The 23,576-nt window shown below is 44.1% G+C and overlaps 1 protein-coding gene across 1 annotated transcript; it reads left to right on the top strand.

The window, feature by feature from the left end:
• Positions 1-294: 294 nt before the first annotated feature.
• On the top strand, positions 295-23,165 carry LOC120040271 (alpha-N-acetylneuraminide alpha-2,8-sialyltransferase-like). Its single transcript, XM_038985465.1, has 5 exons — positions 295-1,080; positions 2,214-2,358; positions 16,311-16,420; positions 16,950-17,042; positions 19,194-23,165. Exons 1-5 carry the CDS (start codon positions 902-904, stop codon positions 19,672-19,674), a joined length of 1,008 nt encoding a protein of 335 aa, XP_038841393.1. The 5' UTR covers positions 295-901; the 3' UTR covers positions 19,675-23,165.
• Positions 23,166-23,576: the final 411 nt, after the last annotated feature.

The raw sequence follows: 23,576 nt of genomic DNA, 5'->3' as shown, positions 1-23,576 counted from the left end.
ACTTAGGGGTGGAGACTTATCCAATTTTGATACTTCGTTTTTTTCCCTTAATTTTTGAAAATGTGCTATAACTTTCTTTCATTGTAGTAAAACAATCTAAATGAATCCCTTTAGATTTAACTTTAAGGCAGACATTTTTGAAAAAAGTCAAGGGCGTGTAGACTTTCTATAGGCACCATAAGAAATGTAACCCACTGTATCCTGGAGGGTCCTGGATTTACATTTACTATGTTACGTCTACCCCTGAGTCTAGGTTGGAGGGATGTAGAACTATGGTAGTTAAAGAGGGGGAGAGAAAGAAAGAGAGATTCAATGGATTTTGCCCAGTACACTTGCAAGGTTTCCAAGAAGATCCAGCAGGACAAGGAGAGAGAGGAAATGAGGAAGGGGTAGCATGGTCCATTCGGGTTGGATGTACCAAAATAAGTGACCACAAAGGGCGATGTGGCTCTAGGGAACCGGGCAGGGATTTCACACAAGACCGCTGTTGTGTAGGGAGAGAGCGGCGGACATCTAGGTGATGCATGCGGGGTCAGTGATGCACCAAGACGAGTGTGGTGGATTCCAGCAACCCGCCGCTGCAGAGAGCGAAGCCCGCTAGCTTACCGCCGGCCGAGATGGCGCATGGATAGCGGATCCCTTCATGCTGCAAAACATCACCAAGCATTTATAACAAAACCGGCAGTTTGGGAGCTAAACTAAGGAATTCGATGCTTGCACTAGCAGGAAGAATAGCAACGCGCATTTCCATTGAGACTCCGAGCCTTCTGGATGAGAAAGGATGCCATCTCCATAAAACCTATCATACATAGCTAACGGAGAGGGCCAGCTTGCCTTTTTCTCACCATACTAGATTTGTTTGAGTAGGCCGGTTGTGATTCGTGAACCACAAGCTGTAACGATGTTGGTGAGATGCCACCGGAGCAAGCTGTCGGTGTGGGCCGTTCTGTGTGTGCTCGTGTTATGCTGGCTCTACATTTTCCCAGTGTACAGACTCCGGAGCGACAAGGAGATAGTTGATGAAGTGCTGCGGCAGGGACAAGTATGGCAGAGGAACCAGACGGACATCGATCTGTTCAGGTGGGTTTTCACTCATCTCAAAACATTAGGCCTATGCGATTTGGCCCTCATAAATAATTCATAGCAATATTAATATTCAACAATATAGCAAAACATTATTACATGATTGTGTCCAAGTAGCCTAACATCTCCTACAGTCTATTAGGCTAATTATAATAATAATGTTTATTAAATGGAAAAAGAGGAATGCAAATGGTGAAAAGAAAATATGTCACTATCAAGCTGAATCTCCAGGGCACAACAGTCACGGTATGGTAGGCCCATTTGTTGTATCTAGTCGCATTCTCACGAGAATATGACGGGAGTCGTAGGCTAAAGCACTGAGGAAAGCAGATTAGGGAAATGCGCAGAACGTGGCACCTGCACGGAAAGGCACAGAGACGCGTTTTATGATGGTGCAAGAGGGAATTAGAATAATTGAATAGGATCTCTATGGTTTAGCACGTTTGGAGTTGAAAAGGTTGCCTCGCAGCCGAAGCTGTGTGTGTGTCCATGGAAACGACAGAAATGCAACTGTACTGGTGGTGCTGAATCTAGGACAAAGTAACCAGCAACAACCAGCCTTTTTCCATTTGCCAATTGACGCCCACAGTTGGACTGAAGATTATATTTTTTATCATATCTGCGCCGACTCCTAATGGATTCCAAATGCATTTACACTACTCAGGCTTCCCCACAGTAGGCCTACTGTCGATGCAGACAGGATTTATGAAGCATGTATGAATGTGTCATTGTGTTAAAATAGCATGCATGACACTTGGACACTGTATCAATTGAGACAGTTGTCTCATGATCTGAATTATAGTTGACAGTGCCCACTCTGCAATGAGTGTTTATTTAATCAATAGAGAATGCTCAAATTACATGTGGCCCAGAGTCCCAGACTGGTAACTATAATTCAGATCAAGAGACCGTCTCAATTTATACACTGTCTGAGTGTCACTCAATGACAAATTCTCTTCTCATTCTGACTGTCTATTTATAGCTCAGGGGTAAAGGTTTCCCATTTACCACAGATCTAGGATCAGCTTACCCTCCCCAAATCCTAAACTCACACATAAGTGATGACACCCTAAACTGACATTAGATCAGTGTCGAGATACAACGTCATCCTACTCCCTCTCTCGTTACAGGAAGCTGCTTTCAGAGTGCTGTGACCCAAGGAGAATGTTTGCGGTGACCAAGCAGAATTCACCTATGGGGAAGGTCCTGTGGTACGACGGAGAGTTTTACCACTCACACACAGTCAACAATGAGACCTACTCTCTCTTTGTGCAGGTAGGCCTCTACTCTGGTCCTGGAGGCCAGCAGTGAGCAGGCTTTTGTTCCAGCCCAACTCTAACACACCTAAAAACCCAATCATATATTTCTGAGTGTTTGTATGTGTTTGTGTCTGTGATCACACTTGCATGGTCACTGATGGTAGTGTAGAGAATTTGGGGGTTGTCCATGTGTGGAATTGAACTCCAAACCCCCTGACCCCACTGAAAACACACCAGCCATAGTCTGTGTTAATGGTTAACACTCTTTTAAGATTTTTAACAAGGGCAGGGTCTCTACAGTAACTTGCTTCACAATGATGGCCATAAATATATGTAACAACTTAATCAGTTTCTCACCACCTTCCCTTTCACCCAAGCTCAACTGTGAAATCCCCACGCTATCACCCCTTTCACAGGTCTCCAAGATAAGAACATCATTACCATCTCACTAAAACACGTAGTGAACGATAGACACTTTGAACTGAGAAGTGAGTCTAACCTCTGCAACATACACTGTAAAACCATAAAACACGTGACACGTCGATAACCTAACTGTCAGTGTTTAAAACCAATAGGCATTTAGATTTGCCAATAAATGTTCTCATCTTAGACACAGGCATTTAGAATGCAACGTTAAACATGGCAGTCAGCTGTTTCCAGTTCGTGTCCAACCAGGAGAACACCTATATCTGCTACGTGTTAAGATTTGAACCACTAGCATTTACTTTCCCATCGTCCTGTTTGGAGTGCTTCTCGTCCTTAGAAATTGATGTGACTTTCAATGCCTTTTATTCAGATCAGTGTTAGTAATGTCTGTCACCTTACCTACATTTCAGCACAACTGAAAAGGGCCCTGTTTCCCGATAGCGATGGCTTACGAGTGTTTTAACGATGCATCTTTCCTACAACGGCCGAAGATGTAACATGCGTTTCCTAAAACACCACTCAGAGAGAACGGTCGCTAAGTGCGTCGTTGGAGCATGTGTCGATCGATACTGATAAGATATAAATAAAGGGAGCGCTGCTCTCGGATCAGCTTTCTCCATTCAAATCTTTCCTTAACATTACAATTCTTTCACAATACTGATGACAGATCAGCTCCTACAGAGATATTACCACCTATGGCTGCAAATGTTGAGGCGGCTTATTCTAATGCTTACCCAATAACCCAACTAGGCCATAACTGAAGGCTGAGGAGAACTAGGCCATAACTGAAGGCTGATGAGAACTAGGCCATAACTGAAGGCTGAGGAGAACTAGGCCATAACTGAAGGCTGAGGAGAACTAGGCCATAACTGAAGGCTGAGGAGAACTAGGCCATAACTGAAAGCTGAGGAGAACTAGGCCATAACTGAAAGCTGAGGAGAACTAGGCCATAACTGAAGGCTGAGGAGAACTAGGCCATAACTGAAGGCTGAGGAGAACTAGGCCATAACTGAAGGCTGAGGAGAACTAGGCCATAACTGAAAGCTGAGGAGAACTAGGCCATAACTGAAAGCTGAGGAGAACTAGGCCATAACTGAAAGCTGAGGAGAACTAGGCCATAACTGAAGGCTGAGGAGAACTAGGCCATAACTGAAGGCTGAGGAGAACTAGGCCATAACTGAAGGCTGAGGAGAACTAGGCCATAACTGAAAGCTGAGGAGAACTAGGCCATAACTGAAGGCTGAGGAGAACTAGGCAATAACTGAAGGCTGAGGAGAACTAGGCCATAACTGAAGGCTGAGGAGAACTAGGCCATAACTGAAAGCTGAGGAGAACTAGGCAATAACTGAAGGCTGAGGAGAACTAGGCCATAACTGAAAGCTGAGGAGAACTAGGCCATAACTGAAGGCTGAGGAGAACTAGGCCATAACTGAAGGCTGAGGAGAACTAGGCCATAACTGAAGGCTGAGGAGAACTAGGCCATAACTGAAAGCTGAGGAGAACTAGGCAATAACTGAAGGCTGAGGAGAACTAGGCCATAACTGAAGGCTGAGGATAACTAGGCAATAACTGAAGGCTGAGGAGAACTAGGCCATAACTGAAGGCTGAGGAGAACTAGGCCATAACTGAAGGCTGAGGAGAACTAGGCCATAACTGAAAGCTGAGGAGAACTAGGCCATAACTGAAGGCTGAGGAGAACTAGGCAATAACTGAAAGCTGAGGAGAACTAGGCCATAACTGAAAGCTGAGGAGAACTAGGCAATAACTGAAGGCTGAGGAGAACTAGGCCATAACTAAAGGCCTTATGACATGTATAGTATGTGGTCATAAAGGGTTTACTTTTAATTATTATTTATTTATATATTAGGATCCCCTATTATTATTATTTCTTGTATTTTATTTATTTATTTAGACTTTTTAATTGGGGATCCTAATAAATAAAATAAATAATAATTAAAAGTAAACCCTTTATGACCACATACCATACATTTCAGAAGGAAGTTATCCTCAGCCTTTAGTTATGGCCTAGTTTACCTCCACGTTGTGGTCTGAAAATCCTGGCTCATGGGCCACATCAGACCTGCAAGTCACAATAAATACATTAAATAAATAACTCATCCTTGGGTCCAAACAAAACTCAGCAAATAAAATGCATAATATGATAACATAATATACATAATACTACATAAATCTACATAATACTACATAACACTACATAATACTACATCATCTCCTGCCTCTGCCTCACGCTTCAGAAACAGGAGATGGCTCCTGCCCTATAAGCCGTTCCTACATAATACAATACAAAATATATAAAAATGTCTGTGTCTCTTCACACTCCTCGTTGTTCCGTAAGGTGTTCTTTTATCTGGTTTTATTGCTAGCTTGAGTTACCTGGGGTGGCAGAGAGTTCCATGTAGTCATGTCTATATTTAATACTGTGTTTCCCAGCCTCTGATCTGGACCTGGGGTGGCAGAGAGTTCCATGTAGTCATGTCTATATTTAATACTGTGTTTCCCAGCCTCTGATCTGGACCTGGGGTGGCAGAGAGTTCTATGTAGTCATGTCTATATTTAATACTGTGTTTCCCAGCCTCTGATCTGGACCTGGGGTGGCAGAGAGTTCCATGTAGTCATGTCTATATTTAATACTGTGTTTCCCAGCCTCTGATCTGGACCTGGGGTGGCAGAGAGTTCCATGTAGTCATGTCTATATTTAATACTGTGTTTCACAGCCTCTGTTCTGGACCTGGGGACTGTGAAAACCTCACATTGCATGTCTTGTGTTGTACTGATGAGTGTCCGAACTGTGTGACAACTGCTTGAACAGAAAGTTTGGTACCGACAAACACATCAACACCTCACACAAAGACCAATAGTGATGCAGTCCATCTCTCCTCAACTCTGAGCCATGACATGCATGTTACTGACATTCACTCTCTGTGTACATCTAAGTGCGATACGTGCTGCTTTGTTCTGGACCAACTGCAATTTACTTATGTCCCTCTTCACCGCACATGACCACATAACTGGGCAGTAGTCACCGCAGCAGGCCTTTTGCCATTGTAAATAAGAATTTGTTCTTATTTGACTTGCCTAGTTAAATAAAGGTTAAATAAAAATAAATCAATAAAAATGAGTCCAGATGCGACAAAACTAAGGCCTGTAGGACCTGTCTGGTCGACTGAGAAATCAAGAAAGCAGAGCCACGCCTTATCACCGACAGACCTCTTCTCATTTTAGCAACCACTGAGTATATATGTTTTGACCGTGACAGCTTGCTGTCTAGGGTTACATACAGCAGTTTAGTCTCCTCAACTTGACCGTGACAGCTTGCTGTCTAGGGTTACATCCAGCAGTTTAGTCTCCTCAACTTGACCGTGACAGCTTGCTGTCTAGGGTTACATACAGCAGTTTAGTCTCCTCAACTTGACCGTGACAGCTTGCTGTCTAGGGTTACATCCAGCAGTTTAGTCTCCTCAACTTGACCGTGACAGCTTGCTGTCTAGGGTTACATACAGCAGTTTAGTCTCCTCAACTTGACCGTGACAGCTTGCTGTCTAGGGTTACATCCAGCAGTTTAGTCTCCTCAACTTGACCGTGACAGCTTGCTGTCTAGGGTTACATACAGCAGTTTAGTCTCCTCAACTTGACCGTGACAGCTTGCTGTCTAGGGTTACATACAGCAGTTTAGTCTCCTCAACTTGACCGTGACAGCTTGCTATCTAGGGTTACATACAGCAGTTTAGTCTCCTCAACTTGACCGTGACAGCTTGCTATCTAGGGTTACATACAGCAGTTTAGTCTCCTCAACTTGACCGTGACAGCTTGCTATCTAGGGTCACATCCAGCAGTTTAGTCTCCTCAACTTGACCGTGACAGCTTGCTGTCTAGGGTCACATCCAGCAGTTTAGTCTCCTCAACTTGACCGTGACAGCTTGCTGTCTAGGGTTACATCCAGCAGTTTAGTCTCCTCAACTTGACCGTGACAGCTTGCTGTCTAGGGTTACATACAGCAGTTTAGTCTCCTCAACTTGACCGTGACAGCTTGCTATCTAGGGTTACATCCAGCAGTTTAGTCTCCTCAACTTGACCGTGACAGCTTGCTATCTAGGGTTACATCCAGCAGTTTAGTCTCCTCAACTTGACCGTGACAGCTTGCTATCTAGGGTTACATCCAGCAGTTTAGTCTCCCCAGTTGACTGTGACAGCTTGCTGTCTAGGGTTACATCCAGCAGTTTAGTCTCCTCAACTTGACCGTGACAGCTTGCTATCTAGGGTTACATCCAGCAGTTTAGTCTCCTCAACTTGACCGTGACAGCTTGCTGTCTAGGGTTACATCCAGCAGTTTAGTCTCCTCAACTTGACCGTGACAGCTTGCTATCTAGGGTTACATCCAGCAGTTTAGTCTCCTCAACTTGACCGTGACAGCTTGCTATCTAGGGTTACATCCAGCAGTTTAGTCTCCTCAACTTGACCGTGACAGCTTGCTGTCTAGGGTTACATACAGCAGTTTAGTCTCCTCAACTTGACCGTGACAGCTTGCTGTCTAGGGTTACATCCAGCAGTTTAGTCTCCTCAACTTGACCGTGACAGCTTGCTGTCTAGGGTTACATCCAGCAGTTTAGTCTCCTCAACTTGACCGTGACAGCTTGCTGTCTAGGGTTACATCCAGCAGTTTAGTCTCCTCAACTTGACCGTGACAGCTTGCTGTCTAGGGTTACATCCAGCAGTTTAGTCTCCTCAACTTGACCGTGACAGCTTGCTATCTAGGGTTACATCCAGCAGTTTAGTCTCCTCAACTTGACCGTGACAGCTTGCTGTCTAGGGTTACATCCAGCAGTTTAGTCTCCTCAACTTGACCGTGACAGCTTGCTGTCTAGGGTTACATCCAGCAGTTTAGTCTCCTCAACTTGACCGTGACAGCTTGCTGTCTAGGGTTACATCCAGCAGTTTAGTCTCCTCAACTTGACCGTGACAGCTTGCTGTCTAGGGTTACATCCAGCAGTTTAGTCTCCTCAACTTGCTCAATTGACAATTTTTTTCAAAAATAGATCTAGATGATGTTTAGGGTTGAGCGAGTGATTTGTCCGAAAAACGATGCTTTTAGTTTTTGAGATATTGATCACCGGCATATCGCTAGTTAACCCATTGTAAAACTGACTGGAGCTCTATGGGTGTCCGTTTTTTATTTTACTGTCATAGCCGACGTGTATACTGTTGAGTCATCAGCGTACATAGACACACAGGCCTTATTCAAGGTCATCAACCCAATGTAACAGTAAACCAGTAAGGGGGAATGTCAATAGTCTGTGGTTTCCTCCTTGTCTCCTCTCCTTCAGTCTGCACTGGTCTGAAAAGAGTGGAGAGGTGAAAATCTGTTTAGTTGAAGGAGAGGAGACACGGTAGAGGAATCTACTTTAGATGATTGAGATACCCCCTAAATTACTCAGAAGGGTATAGGGAACTTAAATACGCGTCATCCACCTAGAGACTAAAAAAGGGAACAGATTCTGCTGTTGGGAAATTATTTGTCATAGGTCACGAGCCCCGGGGAACATGGGAATATGACACCCTGAATGCAAGCTGTGGGATTTGAGATGGATCCCACTTTATCATGACAGAGAGGACATAAAGGAGGATGTGAAAACCCTCATTGGAGATTGGATCAGATAACCGGAGATATTCAGTCCTCAAAATGTGGGGAAAAACACAGATGGGTTGTCAAATTGTGGCACTCATCAGATATATCCATTAGTCTGTAGAGGCCTACATGTTTTCTGCCAGGTGGTGTGTGTGTGTGTGTGTGTGTGTGTGTGTGTGTGTGTGTGTGTGTGTGTGTGTGTGTGTGTGTGTGTGTGTGTGTGTGTGTGTGTGTGTGTGTGTGTGTGTGTGTGTGTGTGTGTGTGTGCGTGCGTGTTCTAAGCAGAACATTGAGAGTAATAATGAAAGAAATGTTGGACTCTTTCTCTTTCATTTGTATCTGTTTCTCTGGTTACTAACAACAGACCATCCCTTGTTACTCAGAGCAGAACATGCAGTATGAACCCCCCCTGTTGCAGGTGTTAATGGTTTCAAGGAGAGATGGAAAAAGCTACTGTGAGTCTCAGCCCCCAGGACTGTTGATGCGTGGCCTGCTCGCCCACTACTACCTAGCACTGAGAAAACACTAGTGTGACAAGACAACTGTTGTTGTTATTCTAGGTAGTGACAGTGTGTGTGTATCTGTAGAGGGGGGTTTAGGTGTGTGTGTATGTGTGTGCGTGTGCGTGTGTGTGCGTGTGTGTGTGTGTGTGTAGGTTAAAGCAAGTGTCTGGATGTGTGTGTGGTGTGTGTCTTGTGTGATTGTATGCATGTGTGCTGTATTTTGAGTGGGAGAAGATGAGGAGGAATAGGGAGAAAACAATTCCACTGCAGAGGGAGAGAGAGAGAAACGGCAGCATTTTAGCTACATAACCAAAAAGACATTTCCAGAAAAACAACAATCTACAGCCTAGGATATTCATTCATTACACATATACATACTGTACATTCATGTGACTCAATGCTACACTCTTAGAGAAAAGGGTTCCAAAAGGGTTCTTCAGAAGTCCCCATAGGAGAACCCTTTTTGGTTCCAGGTAGAACCCTTTCTGGTTCCATGTAGAACCATCTGCGGAGGGTTCCAAATGGTTCTACCCAAATGGAACCAAAAATGGGTTCTTCAAAGGTTTCTCCTATGGGGACAGACGGATAACCCTTTTAGGTTCTAGATATCACCTTTTTTTATAAAAGTGTAAAAGTGGCATGTTTAGACAGTGTGTCGGAGATGGGGGAGGTGAAGTGTGTGTGTAATTTGTGCCATAAGGTCATGGTTCGTTATCTACACCAAGTCCACAGACAAAAGAGGAGAGGAAGTAGGGAATCAACTCAAACACAAAGTTCGTTAATACATATTGGGTTACAAATGTTACCATATAGGCTACACTGTGAAGATGTTTTGAATTCCTTCTACAATGTTTTCAGTTCCCTAAAAAGGGATACAGTCAGAGGGTTACAGTCAGAGTTACTTGCGTTCTCTTTTGTTCCTCGCGCTATCCCTCTCTTGCTCCCACTCTTCTCTCATTCGCTCAGATATGCCATCTTTAAAAAAAATCTCTCTCTTTGTCTCTCACACCCTAATGTTCTTCATCTCCCCTTCTCTTCCTCAACCCTCTCTCTCTCTCTCTCTCTCTCTCTCTCTCTCTCTCTCTCTCTCTCTCTCTCTCTCTCTCTCTCTCTCTCTCTCTCTCTCTCTCTCTCTCTCTCTCTCTCTCTCTCTCTCTCTCTCTCTCTCTCTCTCTCTCTCTCTCTCTCTCTCTCTCTCTCTCTCTCTCTCTCTCTCTCTCTCTCTCTCTCTCTCTCTCTCTCTCTCTCTCTCTCTCTCTCTCTCTCTCTCTCTCTCTCTCTCTCTCTCACTACCTCACTACCTCACTACCTCCACTCCCTATGTTTCTCTCTTTATCTCCCCCAACACACTCCTGATTGAGCTCTGCTGATTCCCTATTTGGGGTCATGGTGATCACTCATTTATCTCTTTCTCCATGGCTACACACTGGACATGAACGTAATTTCAACGTCTAGTTTTGATATACATTTGGTTGAGATGTAAACTAACGTGAATTGAATGTGAAGTCAACAAACATGTCATTTGATTTAGGCTAAAAGTTGGTGGTACGGGGGGTGGGGTCTCTGGTCGTTGTGGGGGATTGGGAGGAATGTAAGGGGAGACTCAGGGGATGGGTGGGTGGGAGGGGGACTGGTAAGCAACCTCGGTTGCTAGGTGGGATGGAAAGGGGTGGGAGCCATGCTTTCTTCGGGGAGGTGGGGAGAGGGGCTAGGCGGCATGGGAAACATGGTTTCTGGATCAGGAGGTAGGATTTGGGCGGGTAAATGGGTACTGAGGGGGGATGGGTCAGGGTTATCTTTGTGTCTGTGACTCCTCTCTGGAAAAAAAATATAAGTTGGGTGAAGAAAAAGATGACATTTCCTTACGGTGATGTCTTTTTGCAAATCCAATCATTTCTCCCACGTTTATTGAACATCATCAGATCATTTTTGTTGTCGTTGAAATGACGTGGAAACAACGTTAATGTGACCAGTTTCTGGCCAGTGGGTATGTTATTCTAAAGTTCAGGGTATAGATGTTGCTGCCCTGGGATAGTTCTGGTTTCACACCTCACTGTCCTTATTCAGACAGAGGAGATGCACCTAGCTGAGCCTCACTGCCGTGTTACTGAGGTAAATCCCCTTTTATTGTGTGTGGGTGTGTGTCAGTCTCCCTACTAGTAAAGGTTGCCTTGACACCATCTAATGTACCTGTTTATGACTGAGGCATTGACGTTACAGCAATCCTCTTGACGTGGAGAGAGAGGGATCCAGAGAGTGTGTGTGCGTGTCACTGTGCGCGCGCGTGTGCGTCCTGTGAGATCTGTGTGCTGTGTTTGCAGAGCATGTGAGTGAGTGAGTGTGTGTCCAGTGTGTGTTTGTGTACCCTATCTTCCCACGTCCTAACCGCCAGTGGCTACTCACCCACACACACATTATACACAAGGACAGCTCTAGACAGTACTGTATAACCACTGCCTGACAAAAATAGAGCCTGAAGCAGGGAAGAGGAGGCACTCACTCACTCACTCACTCACTCACACTCACTCACACACACACACACACACACACACACACACACACACACACACACACACACACACACACACACACACACACACACACACACACACACACACACACACACACACACAAGTATTCATACACTATTTGTCTACTTTTTCCCCTGTGCATGAATGTTATAGACTCAGCCTCTCTGTTGAGCAATGTCTCTCTCTCTCTCTTTTGACATGGAAACACACTCCTGGGTCGTCATGAGTAGGGCTAACTTTTCTGTCTCAGTCGGAGCACTAATTGCAGGTCTGGGCATAGAGAGCGAGCCATGCCTGACCAGAACTGGCAGTGCCACCAAGCTCATGGGCACAGCAAAACAGAGCCCTTCTGACCACGCAGTGAAGCGTTGGCATCGGTTGGCATTGGAGGAATGTGTCCTTTAGGAGTTGGCTGATTAATGGAGAAGCTTTGTTAGCTTTGATCACATAGAAAGGGCTTTTAGGCTGTGATTGCTTCTGCCCTTGTCAGTAGTGCTCATCATCTCTCATCCTCTTTCTTCTCCTCTCATTTGTCTGGTTTAATTTTTTTAATTTATTAAAAAGTATAGCCTGGTTTCAAAAAAAATGTTGGTGTGTGTTTTGGTCTGTGTGTTGGTCTGTGTTTTGGCCCGTGCGTTGGCACGTGTTTTGGCCCGTGAGATGGTCAGTGTTTTGGCCCGTGTTTTGGCCCGTGTTTTGGCCTGTGTTTTGGCTTGTGCTATCCCTACTCTCATCTCATAATACTTCTCTCAGTGAGATATAATAAAAATATAACTAATGTTTGGATCACATGTGTCACAATGATATGGAGTGATATGTTCCCAGAACTGTGAGCTGGCCATTGTTCTCCTCTAGCTGGCTCAGCCCCTTTCATGGTTCACCAGGCACCCTGGGGGGAACACAGGGGGGGGGGGGGGGGGGGGGGGTGAATAGGAGGATGAGGGGGTCTAGTCCTCCACTCCAAAGGGAATAATGAGAGCATTTGTTTCTCTCGGGACTCTCTGTTCATCGCTGGCACCGGCTCAAGCAGGGCGCAGACTCACAGCAACAAGCCAAACGAATAGAAAGGATTTGCCTCAAGAGGCACCCATAGACACCCCATTCACTGGCCAACACTGGCCATGCTTAGGCCCTTATGGTCGGCCTGTAATGGAGGTTGAAAAGAGAGTACCCAGCTAGCCGTCTGGGAACTTTCCCAGGACTTTTAGTTTATATTCCTAGTACGTTCTAAATTCTGATAAGAATGTTCCACAAATGTATAAAGTGCATTTGTTTATTTACTTTACATGTATCCAAATTTAACTTATCGCAAGAGCTGGTCAAAATATTATAGCAATGGAAAATAAGTGAATGTCCTCTGTCCACTCAATGTTTGCTGTCCGTCTGTAGCAAACCGTGAGCAGACATTTATTGCTTTATACTTTTTTAGGAAAGTAGTCAATATTTACAGTACATTCGGAAAGTATTCAGACCCCTTGACTTTTTCATTCACAATAAATCCATTATTTATTTTAGACAGGTCTAAAGAAGCATTACATGAAGAAAATGTAGACTATTTCAGAAGAACAGAATAACATGCTCTGAGTTGTCCTTATGTTAGGTCTTGATCTGGCTATGCCAAATGGCTGTGGGCTACACTAGTTCATTTAGCAGACAAGATTTGCTTTAAATTCCATGTCATTATTTAATATTATTTTATAGTATGAAGAATACAATTGAACAGTTGAATAAAGTAGAAAGGATATTTTCTCCAAACTATTTGAGTGTTGCACATGCGGCTATTCTGTGTTGAGCGGTTAACATAGAAATAGGTACTCCTATATGCTTCATTTGGAGTTATTAATGTAACTTGTTTTACAAATGTTGGGCTACATGTTTTTATTTAAACATTTTAATACCTTGTAAGGCTGCATGATGCGACTTGAAAGGCATGTCTTTTGCTCAGGCTGTACACACTTTATCAGTCTCTCATTCACAATTTGACAAGCACTTGATAATGCCTAGAATTTCACGGCGGCATCCCCTTTGTGTGGTCATAATGCACCCTAAAAAAGTCCATGCCTTTTGCGGCCAGTGGCTGTTTTGCTCTTGGCACGGAGTGCTGCGTTGTGCCCTTCTCGATGAATGCTGCGCGCTCCAAAGCACCTCTCACTCACATTGCTCTCTATCACGTGATCGGGTGTTTCTCACAGGTTACAGGTGAAGACAGAAACATCTGGGACGCAATTGCCCAAGTCCTTATCCAATTCCGAGGTGCATATTGAAGATATTGGAAGAACTGTTCACATTTACTTTTCGTCTGCCAACAAGACGAGTAGGCTTAACGAACAGCAAAAGCATTAGCCTACTATCCCTCATAGTACAAAAGCTGACCTATCCTATTATCTTCCCCAAACTTGAAACTCATTCGCTGTTTATGTATGCCAGTTAGGCTCTACACCCCTTGTAAAGCGAATTAATGTGCTTAATTTTAAGAAGTTATTTGGCCACTTTAGTGGTGATACAAACCTTATAAAAACATATAGGCCTAAGGGCTAGGCTACATGAGGTGTGATACTAACCGTATCAAAACATATAGGCCTAAGGGCTAGGCTACATGAGGTGTGATACTAACCTTATCAAAACATATAGGCCTAAGGGCTAGGCTACATGAGGTGTGATACAAACCTTATAAAAACATATAGGCCTAAGGGCTAGGCTACATGAGGTGTGATACTAACCGTATCAAAACATATAGGCCTAAGGGCTAGGCTACATGAGGTGTGATACTAACCTTATCAAAACATATAGGCCTAAGGGCTAGGCTACATGAGGTGTGATACTAACCTTATCAAAACATATAGGCCTAAGGGCTAGGCTACATGAGGTGTGATACTAACCTTATCAAAACATATAGGCCTAAGGGCTAGGCTACATGAGGTGTGATACTAACGTTATCAAAACATATAGGCCTAAGGGCTAGGCTACATGAGGTGTGATACTAACCTTATCAAAACATATAGGCCTAAGGGCTAGGCTACATGAGGTGTGATACTAACCTTATCAAAACATATAGGCCTAAGGGCTAGGCTACATGAGGTGTGATACTAACCTTATCAAAACATATAGGCCTAAGGTCTAGGCTACATGAGGTGTGATACTAACCTTATCAAAACATATAGGCCTAAGGGCTAGGCTACATGAGGTGTGATACTAACCTTATCAAAACATATAGGCCTAAGGGCTAGGCTACATGAGGTGTGATACTAACCTTATCAAAAACATATAGGCCTAAGGGCTAGGCTACATGAGGTGTGATACTAACCTTATCAAAACATATAGGCCTAAGGGCTAGGCTACATCAGGTGTGATACTAACCATATCAAAACATATAGGCCTAAGGGCTAGGCTACATGAGGTGTGATACTAACCTTATCAAAACATATAGGCCTAAGGGCTAGGCTACATCAGGTGTGATACTAACCTTATCAAAACATATAGGCCTAAGGGCTAGGCTACATGAGGTGTGTGACTATGATCACTTTTTTTTACAAAAAAGTTTGTTTCTTACGCTGGGCATCATTCACAGGTGGTTATATATAATTCACAAGTGATAGGCTAATATTATCACCCATCAGACTGTTCTTGATTTAATCTTGTCTTTACATATACTAAATAATATGTGTGAAATTTATTTTGATTTAGAATGGACCATTATCATGCACCTGTCTCCAAACAGGGGCAGCGGGAAAAATGCATGTCATCTATGCACTTAAATAGCAAATGGAGGACACTTTTCCCATGGTTCATTTTCATGCCAGCCAGGTAGGCTATACTCCTGTTTTGGTAGGCTATACTCCTGCCAGCCAGGTAGACTATACACATTTTTTTGTACTTTTTAATGATGTCCCATCACTGCAACTTCCATATGGACTTGGAAGAGGCGAAGGTCGAGAGCCATGCGTGCTCCGAAACATGACCCTGCCAAGCTGCACTGCTTCTTGACACACTGCTCACTTAACCCGGAAGCCAGACACACCAATGTGTCGGCGGAAACACCGTATAACCGAAGTCAGCATGCATGCGCCCTGCCCGCCACAAGGAGTTGCTAGAGCGCGATGGGACAAGTACATCCCGGCCGGCCAAGCCCTCCCTTAACGATGCTGGGCCGGCTGCAACACAGCCCGGGATCGAACACGGGTCTGTAGTGATGTCTCAAGCACTGCGATGCAGTGCCTTAGACCTCTGCGCCACTCGGGAGGCTTCCTGTTGTAAAGAGAAGCAATGTGCTTCATATTAGGAAAGTTGAGAAATAAATATAGTAGGCCTAGCCTATAGAAGCGGATGGGATCCTCCTCTTTTTAATAGAGGCCATCACTCTGTTTTCTCACGCAATTGCATAGCCTAAAGAAATGTTGTGCAACATGAGCTCATGGACTTTTTATTTAACCTTTATTTAACTAGGCACCTCAGTTAAGAACAAATTCTTATTTACAATGACGGACTCTCATGAAGTGTTTGATTCGATTTTTGAATACATATGATGTCAGAGTGATTAGAGGGACAATAGAGTGCTGAGTACCAGGCAGTTAGCAAGTTTGGTAGGCTACTAATGACCATCAGCAGCATCAGAGCTTGGAGAAGCCTAATTACCATGACTAAACGGTCACGTGGAATTTGACTGCCTTCATGACTCGTGACTGCCGGCGTGCTGGTAATATGGTCGCCGCAACAGCCCTATCTATCCCTCTCACCTCATTTGACTTGTCTTTACCGTTGTCTTTGATTGTTCACAAAAGTTTCAGGCCAGTCCACTTCAGGATGTGTTTGTGTACGTGTGTATGTTTACCCACTTCATGACACTCACTTCCCTCTCGTTTACCAGGAGACACCTCTTCAGCATCCCCTGAAAAAGTGTTCGGTGGTGGGCAATGGAGGGGTCCTGAAGCACAGCGGCTGTGGGAAGGACATTGACCAGGCTGACTTTGTCATGCGGTAAGAGAGGGGCTGTCCGCTCCAGTGCCCGTCTAAATATGATTTGGCCGTCCTGCGCTCGCCAGGGCCAGAAAGAGCATCAGCCATCAGAATGAATGAGAACAGTTGTTGTCATATCTGAGAGAGAGAGAGAGAGAGAGAGAGAGAGAGAGAGAGAGAGAGAGAGAGAGAGGTCAAGTAGTGAATCATTTTGGCTCTGGAGCCTTGAGGACTAACAACAGAGGGTTTGATTTGACTAGTTCTACCTTGGATCACTGTTGTCCCCCTCATCTCAGGCATGCCTGGCGGGCTTAAACCAGGCTTGAACCTGGGGAAGGCAAGACTAAAATAATATAATTACTTTGGAGCTCCAACTCCATCCAAACAAAAAGCTAAAAGCTAGTTCCATTCTGAAAGCAAAACATGAAGAACCACTATCTGCAATCCTGACCAAGTTGTCAAATAGTGAATGGAGAGAGAGAGAACTGGTCACTGTAAAGTCACTATCAGTATATTAATTTACATGTGTACTTGTGTTTTTCGTATCTAGGTGCAACCTTCCACCACTGTCTAGGGAGTATGTTGAGGATGTGGGGACCAGAACTAACCTGGTGACAGCCAACCCCAGCATCATTGAGAAGAGGTACACTCCTTTCCTTTCAAAACTGCTGTTGACTGTGAAATGTATGGGTGTGTGGGACAGCATCCAAGTCCTCTCCTTTTCAGTCCTCTCCCTCTTCCTCTCCATCCTTCCTCTCTACTACTCTGTTTCCCACTCTCTCCCCGCCCTCTCTCTCTCTCTCTTATTCTCTCCTGCTATCTCTCCTCTCCAGCTCTCTCTCTCTCTCACGCTCTTATTCTCTCCTGCTATCTCTCCTCTCCAGCTCTCTCTCTCTCTCTCTCTCTTATTCTCTCCTCTCCAGCTCTCTCTCTCTCACTCTCTTATTCTCTCCTGCTATCTCTCCTCTCCAGTTCTCTCTCTCTCCCTCTCTCTTTCTCTACTGCCTTCTCTCCTACCAAGGCCTCTGCCTTCTCTCCCTCTCTATCTTCTCTCCCTTCTCTCATGATGTCTACTGTCAGTTCCAGATGTTAGGTTCTAAGAGCTTTGTCTGTTGTCTTGTCCTAGCAGCAGCTTCCCTCCTCCAGACTGGTGTTTTATAGAGGAGCCGGGATCCAGAGCCAAAACGTGTGTGTGTGATCTTGTTCTTCTATCGTCGTGGGGACCTGAAATCCCCAAATGGCCCCCACAAGGATAGTACAACAAGGAAAATTCTCCCTCATGGGGACTGTTTTAAGCTTAGGGGTTAAGTTTAGGGTTAGGGTAACAATTAGGGTAAGAATTGGGGTTAGTGTTAAGGGTTAGGTTTAAGTTTTTTGAATGGACATACATTTTAGGTCCCCACAAGGAGGGAAGAACAAGTTTGTGTGTGTGTGTGTTTGAACAGAGCCTCTTTGTGTCTGTTTAGAATGCTACTCTGTGCTGCATATGTCAGGTATACAGGCAAAACAGACAGAAGAGCCCAAACTGACACAGTTCAGGCTGAAATTCATTCCTGTTTTCAGCAATGCGTTTCCTCTCAGTGTGTTTCTGAACCACGTTGTTGCCAACACACCCCCTGCTGCTTCCCATCATCTCATCTCTGTGCATTTAAAGATTGACGTCTCGTGACATTATCATTGGATGTTGGCACAACCTCACTCCTGTCCTCAAGACATTTTGTTGATATTTTGAAATCTCAATCACGGTGAGGGCAGGTAGGCTGTACTGTATATTGTTTACATTTGGGGTGATTCGAAATGCAATGCAGTACAATTGAATCCCCGCCTCCACAAGCAACTACACCCACATCCATAAACCGGCTAGATTATGTACAACACATACGGTATGACATATCCTGAGAGGACATATCCATAATACCACAGTCCATAAATAACCATGGAATGAGGACGCCGGTTCTATCTGGACTCTATAGATACTTCCAGAACCCATTTCACACGACATCCACAGTAGATTTAGCCTGGAATGCATGACCAGATCAAATAGATTTACCAAAACAATCACCCTCTGTGACTGTAGTGTGTGTGTGTTCTTGTGTGTGTGTGCGTGCATGTGCGTGTGTGCGTGTGTTCTTGTGTGTGTGCGTGCACGTGCGTGTGCGTGTGTGTGTGTGTGTACATCCACGTGGCTCTACTGGCGTAGAGTTTAGATTTCCAAAGGCAACATTAGCATGGATAAACAGCAAGTGGTGGTCACAGTAGAAATATAATGACTACAACAGGGAAAGCCCCCTCTGACCATAGCAATGCAGATGTCGCTCCACCATTTCCTGTTGGCAAATGTTCTAATAGTTTGCCTAATTTCACTTTGTGACAAAACAAGTCATTGTGTAGAGAATCATTGTACCATCTAAACCACTGTGAAATAAATATATTTTAATTTACCAAAAATATTGTTTTTTCAGCTGTTTGAAGCTGGTGCACTAAACCAAAAGAAAAAGACGCAAAAATTAAACCTAAGAACGGAAAGCATAGAAATAGGACACATAGAGCTGATGTACCGCTTCTTAGACTTGCTTTCAATGAGAATTACAGATCTATAACACATGTCTATGTGAATTTGATCAGGTCTATCAAAAACGTACATATTGTAGCTTTAGCTGTACACTCATGGGTACACCAATATGACCTCCAGTCCACCGTCATGGAACGTTGACTGGTGCTGTCTATTCTATAGGTTGTATTTCTATGGTACTCACACATTCTCATCTCTATCTCTCTCTCTCTCCCTACTCAGGTTCCAGAACCTTCTTTGGTCGCGGAAAAGCTTTGTGGAGAGCATGAAGGCCTACGGCTCCAGCTACATTTATATGCCAGCCTTCTCCATGAAGCCGGGCACCGACCCCTCCCTGCGGGCACACTACGCCCTTGCCGACACCTCGTCTAACCTCACCATGCTGTTTGCCAACCCCGAGTTTCTCAGGACCGTGGGAAAGTTCTGGAAGGGTCGCGGAGTGCATGCCAAGCGCCTGTCCACAGGCCTCTTCCTGGTCAGCCTGGCGCTGGGGCTGTGTGAGGAGGTGACGGCCTACGGCTTCTGGCCGTTCAGCGTTGGGCTCGACGAGCAGCCCGTCAGCCACCACTACTACGATAACGTGCTGCCGTTCAGTGGGTTCCACGCCATGCCTGAGGAGTTTGTCCAGCTCTGGCAGTTGCACAAGAGCGGCACACTGCGTATGAGGGTGGGACACTGCCCACCTCGGGAAGGGGCTATATAAGACTCAAGGGACCAAGGGACCCTCCCCTAATAAACCTTCCCTTCCTTTTGCTTACAACCCACCAGCCCCCTGCGATCGTCCCCAGCAAACCACCCGCAAACCACCACCTCTTTCTCCACCATTAGCATGAGAATGTAACCCATGGTTACCCACCCAGCCGAGAAAGCCCCCACACACCCTCTCTCTCTATCTCCTGTCCTCCATTCACTCTCACTATGTGTGTGTGTTTGTGTGCGTGCGTGCGTGCATGTGTGTTTGTGTGCGTGTGTGTGTGTGCGCGTGTGTGTGTGTGTGTGCGTGTGTGTGTGCAGAGAGGAGGTCTGCTAACTGTCTCAGCTGGGGCTGGAGGATTCTTTGTGTTTTGACTACTCAATGTGACATAGGGAGCAGCAATGCCCCCACTGAGTCTTTGTTAAACAGAGACAGAAGGAACAATCCTAACCAAGAGGTTTTCATAGAAGTCTTAAGAGAACAGACTGAAAGACTTGAAACACGGAAGGAAAAAGGAAAGGAGGAACCAAGATGTCCTGGTACTAGGCTATGAGTGTCCTGGTACATAGGTGTCCCGGTACTAGGCTATGAGTGTCCTGGTACCAAGGTGTCATGGTACTAGGCTTGTATGAGAGCGGACTAAAAGGGAGAATGAAAGATGTCTTGGTACCTTGCTCGTTCGAAGGAGTTTGTTATATTTTGTCTTGAACAAAAACCCTTGATGGACATCTTAAGCAACCAATCACCATTGAGGTTCAAATTAGGATCCAATAGAAAAGGAGAGTGAAGCACGATATCGAGCTCCTAGAATGTTCCATTTTACAGCCAAGCTGAACAGATCCCTGTTCACTAAAAGGGAAGCCAAGAACATTGCAGTGTTTGATTTATCCGTATGTTAATTTATATTTGTTAATCATGACTTTAATGATACGTTTTTCATTTTTTTATAGGTTGATGTTCTACGTTGATTTAGTTATGTTCCGATTGAGAGCTGAGTATGTATTTAAATGTTTTCACAAAAATCCCCTGCAGAGAAAAATATGTGAGCTTTACAAATCATGAACTCATCTGTGTGTGTTCATCGAGAGGTTGTGGCCTTGAAGGTTCACCCCCGTTCACGCTACGATTGCTTATTGGTATGATCCACTTACAAACACACTCCATTGACAAGAGACTGGGTGCTACCATATCTTGCATTCTGTAGGGGCTGTTAAAAAGTGTCTTGACTGAGTGATGACAACACTGCATGTTTCTGTTCAGGTGCGGGAAACCTGCTCACATTGAACTTGAACATTCAAGTTCATCGTCATCGTACTTGTCATCATCAGTGTGCGTCTGAATGTCAGGGAAGTGACTTTGCTGTCTCTCATTTATTTCTAGGTGTTTTTTTTCTGTCATTCATAACAGGGTTGGGATCAATTCCATTTCAACTCAGTCAATTCAGGAAGTAAACTGATATTCCAGTTGAAATAGAATTGACTCCAACCCTGATCCGTATACACATACAAGGGAATGAACATATGATGTGTAGTAGGTGCTCGTTCTTCTGTCCTTCTGTCATCATCACCAAACAGTTGAGACAGCCCTTTTGGTTTTACATGAACTCCTGTCTTGAATGTTGGTATGATACGTTTAAATGTTGGTACTGTCATTGATATTTTGGTTGTGCAAATGTGACCAGTACCATATCATGTCATGGGCCAGTCTAGGTCCGCATGGATCATGCATGGAGTCTAGCACCAACACTGAAACAACATTTAAACAATGTTTGGACTAACCTACAGGTACAGAACAGATCATGTGAATTATGAGGTTTCTTCAAACCCATGACCTATTCCTCATATCTACTGTATAATGAAAGGTGTTTGTGCCTTCAGAATTCACCAAGGCAAATGGAAATGCTAGACATTACTGTATGCTATCTTTAAAATGACATTTTCCGTTGTTCCCCTTTTGAAACTGATTTCCACTATCACAATGTGACACTGCGATATCATAGAATAATAAAGTACTACAGTAGAGAGGAGGATGTAGGGAGGTGGTAATACAGTAGCATGAATTATTTGAGCCATTTAAATGTTTGAAGTATTTCAAGGGTGCATCTGAAATGGCACCCTAATCCCTATGTAGTGTATTACTTATGCCCATCACCCATAGGGTGCACTACATCGGGAATAGGGTACCATTTCTGACGGTACCAAGTCAAAATGACCCCCTTGACCTCTATTGGAAAACCTGTTGACTAAGGAAACAAGTCCAGAGTTTTATATTAAGCTGGTTGTTGTTGGACCAAGTCAGTTAATGATTAACCAAACCTGTTTAAACTCTCTTCATTGCCAGTCCTGATGCAAACTTGTGCTCTCTTCCAACCAGGAATTGAACTGTTGATCTTTTTTTTTTAACGAATGCGATTAAATTGATGACACGTATTTGCACCTTTGGGCCCACTTTATTTGGATAGTCTGGATAGTCCATCTGTAGATGGTCTTACTATCAACAAACTATCTGTTGAGAAGCAACTGATTGCTAAGGTTAGGGTAAAGGTTAGGGCTAGGGTAAGGCTTAGTAGATAGTTAGTTGACATGTTATCCAAATAAAGTGTTATCTCACCGTCTGGTTCCTCTGCCCAGTATTGTGAATGAGAAATATTTTACTGTGTCATTTGCAGTAAGCATGACTGTGACTCTGTATGTGTTTTGGGGTTCTGACTTTCAAACTCATTCTGTCCATTATTTTGTGAAGCGCCATATTGGGTTGATTATGCCCAAAAAGAAATAGCGCAAATTGTACCTCAATATCGGTTTTGCTGGCAATCCCTTTTAGCCTTAGTATGGGTACCAGTCATTTGCCAAATGACAGAAGTGGCAAGGAGTGGAGTGTTAGCTAAAAATACCGGTACCCAGTCTATATTAGCCTACTAAATACTGGTACCCAGTCTATATTAGCCTACTAAATACTGGTACCCAGTCTATATTAGCCTACTCTGGGGTTGAATTGTGACGTAATGCAAACACAATGTGACGTTCTCAGCTACACAGTGTGTGTGAGCGCGTGTGAGCGAATCCTACTTACTGTGTCATGAATAAGATGACATCTAGTTAACGAGGGCTTCTGCACAGTGGTACTTCTGAATCTTTCCTACGTATATTTAGATGTGTTTTAAGTGTATGCCATTACCAGGTTCATTTGGACAATAGATATAAATGTGTTTTCTTTGCTTTGCCTTGCCTTGAATTTGTTTTTGAAAATTACTTTGGAAAGGAAAAAAGCTGTGAGGTTTTTACATTATTAAGCTGTTAATGTATATTCAACCCTTGTGTCAATCACCTTACGTCAGCTCAATGCTGTTTTTGGCGAGAGTACCCTGCCTGAGCATGTTCGAATACAGGAAGTCAAAATTAAGGACTGAAATGTGTTTTATGTGCCACCTGGACTATGCCAAGAAAATCATTGCATCCAAATAAGAGGTAACACTGGTATCCAATAAAGAAGGTAATAATATTGAATCACTACCACTCTTGTGTTTTGTTTTCAATCATCTTTGTTCTCAAATGATTCCATTGACTTTTAATTCAATGGGGCTATGGTCCCCTTCACGTACAGAGGGGCAACATCTGTTATTGAAGGTAATGGTCATGAGTTAACCAGCACATTTAATTGATTGATGAAACGCAGATGGGTCCCGTTAACCCATTGTGCCTCAGAAAGCCTATTGTAGTATAGCCTTGTACAAACCATCCTGATCTCGTGAGCTTACTACAAGGATAGCAAAACAGAATGTAAACTCGCAAGATCAAGATGGTTCGTACGAGGATAATTGTGCTTGGGCCTGTTGTTCAACTCCATCCAAGCCTATGGGAGAAAGGCGTGTACAACTACTAACCTATTTTGCAAAGGATCTTTTCATTTGC

Source organism: Salvelinus namaycush, unplaced genomic scaffold (genome assembly GCF_016432855.1).
Source record: "Salvelinus namaycush isolate Seneca unplaced genomic scaffold, SaNama_1.0 Scaffold338, whole genome shotgun sequence".
Taxonomy (NCBI): Eukaryota; Metazoa; Chordata; class Actinopteri; order Salmoniformes; family Salmonidae; genus Salvelinus; species Salvelinus namaycush.
This window is presented reverse-complemented; position numbering and strand designations above follow the sequence as displayed.

Bases quoted from the DNA above. Each gene is read 5' to 3' on its own strand.
- LOC120040271 (XM_038985465.1), top strand. From the start codon at position 902: ATGTTGGTGAGATGCCACCGGAGCAAGCTGTCGGTGTGGGCCGTTCTG. The intron at 16,421-16,949 runs GTAAGAGAGGGG...TTTCGTATCTAG, and splicing joins CAGGCTGACTTTGTCATGCG to GTGCAACCTTCCACCACTGT. The intron at 17,043-19,193 runs GTACACTCCTTT...CTCCCTACTCAG, and splicing joins CCCAGCATCATTGAGAAGAG to GTTCCAGAACCTTCTTTGGT.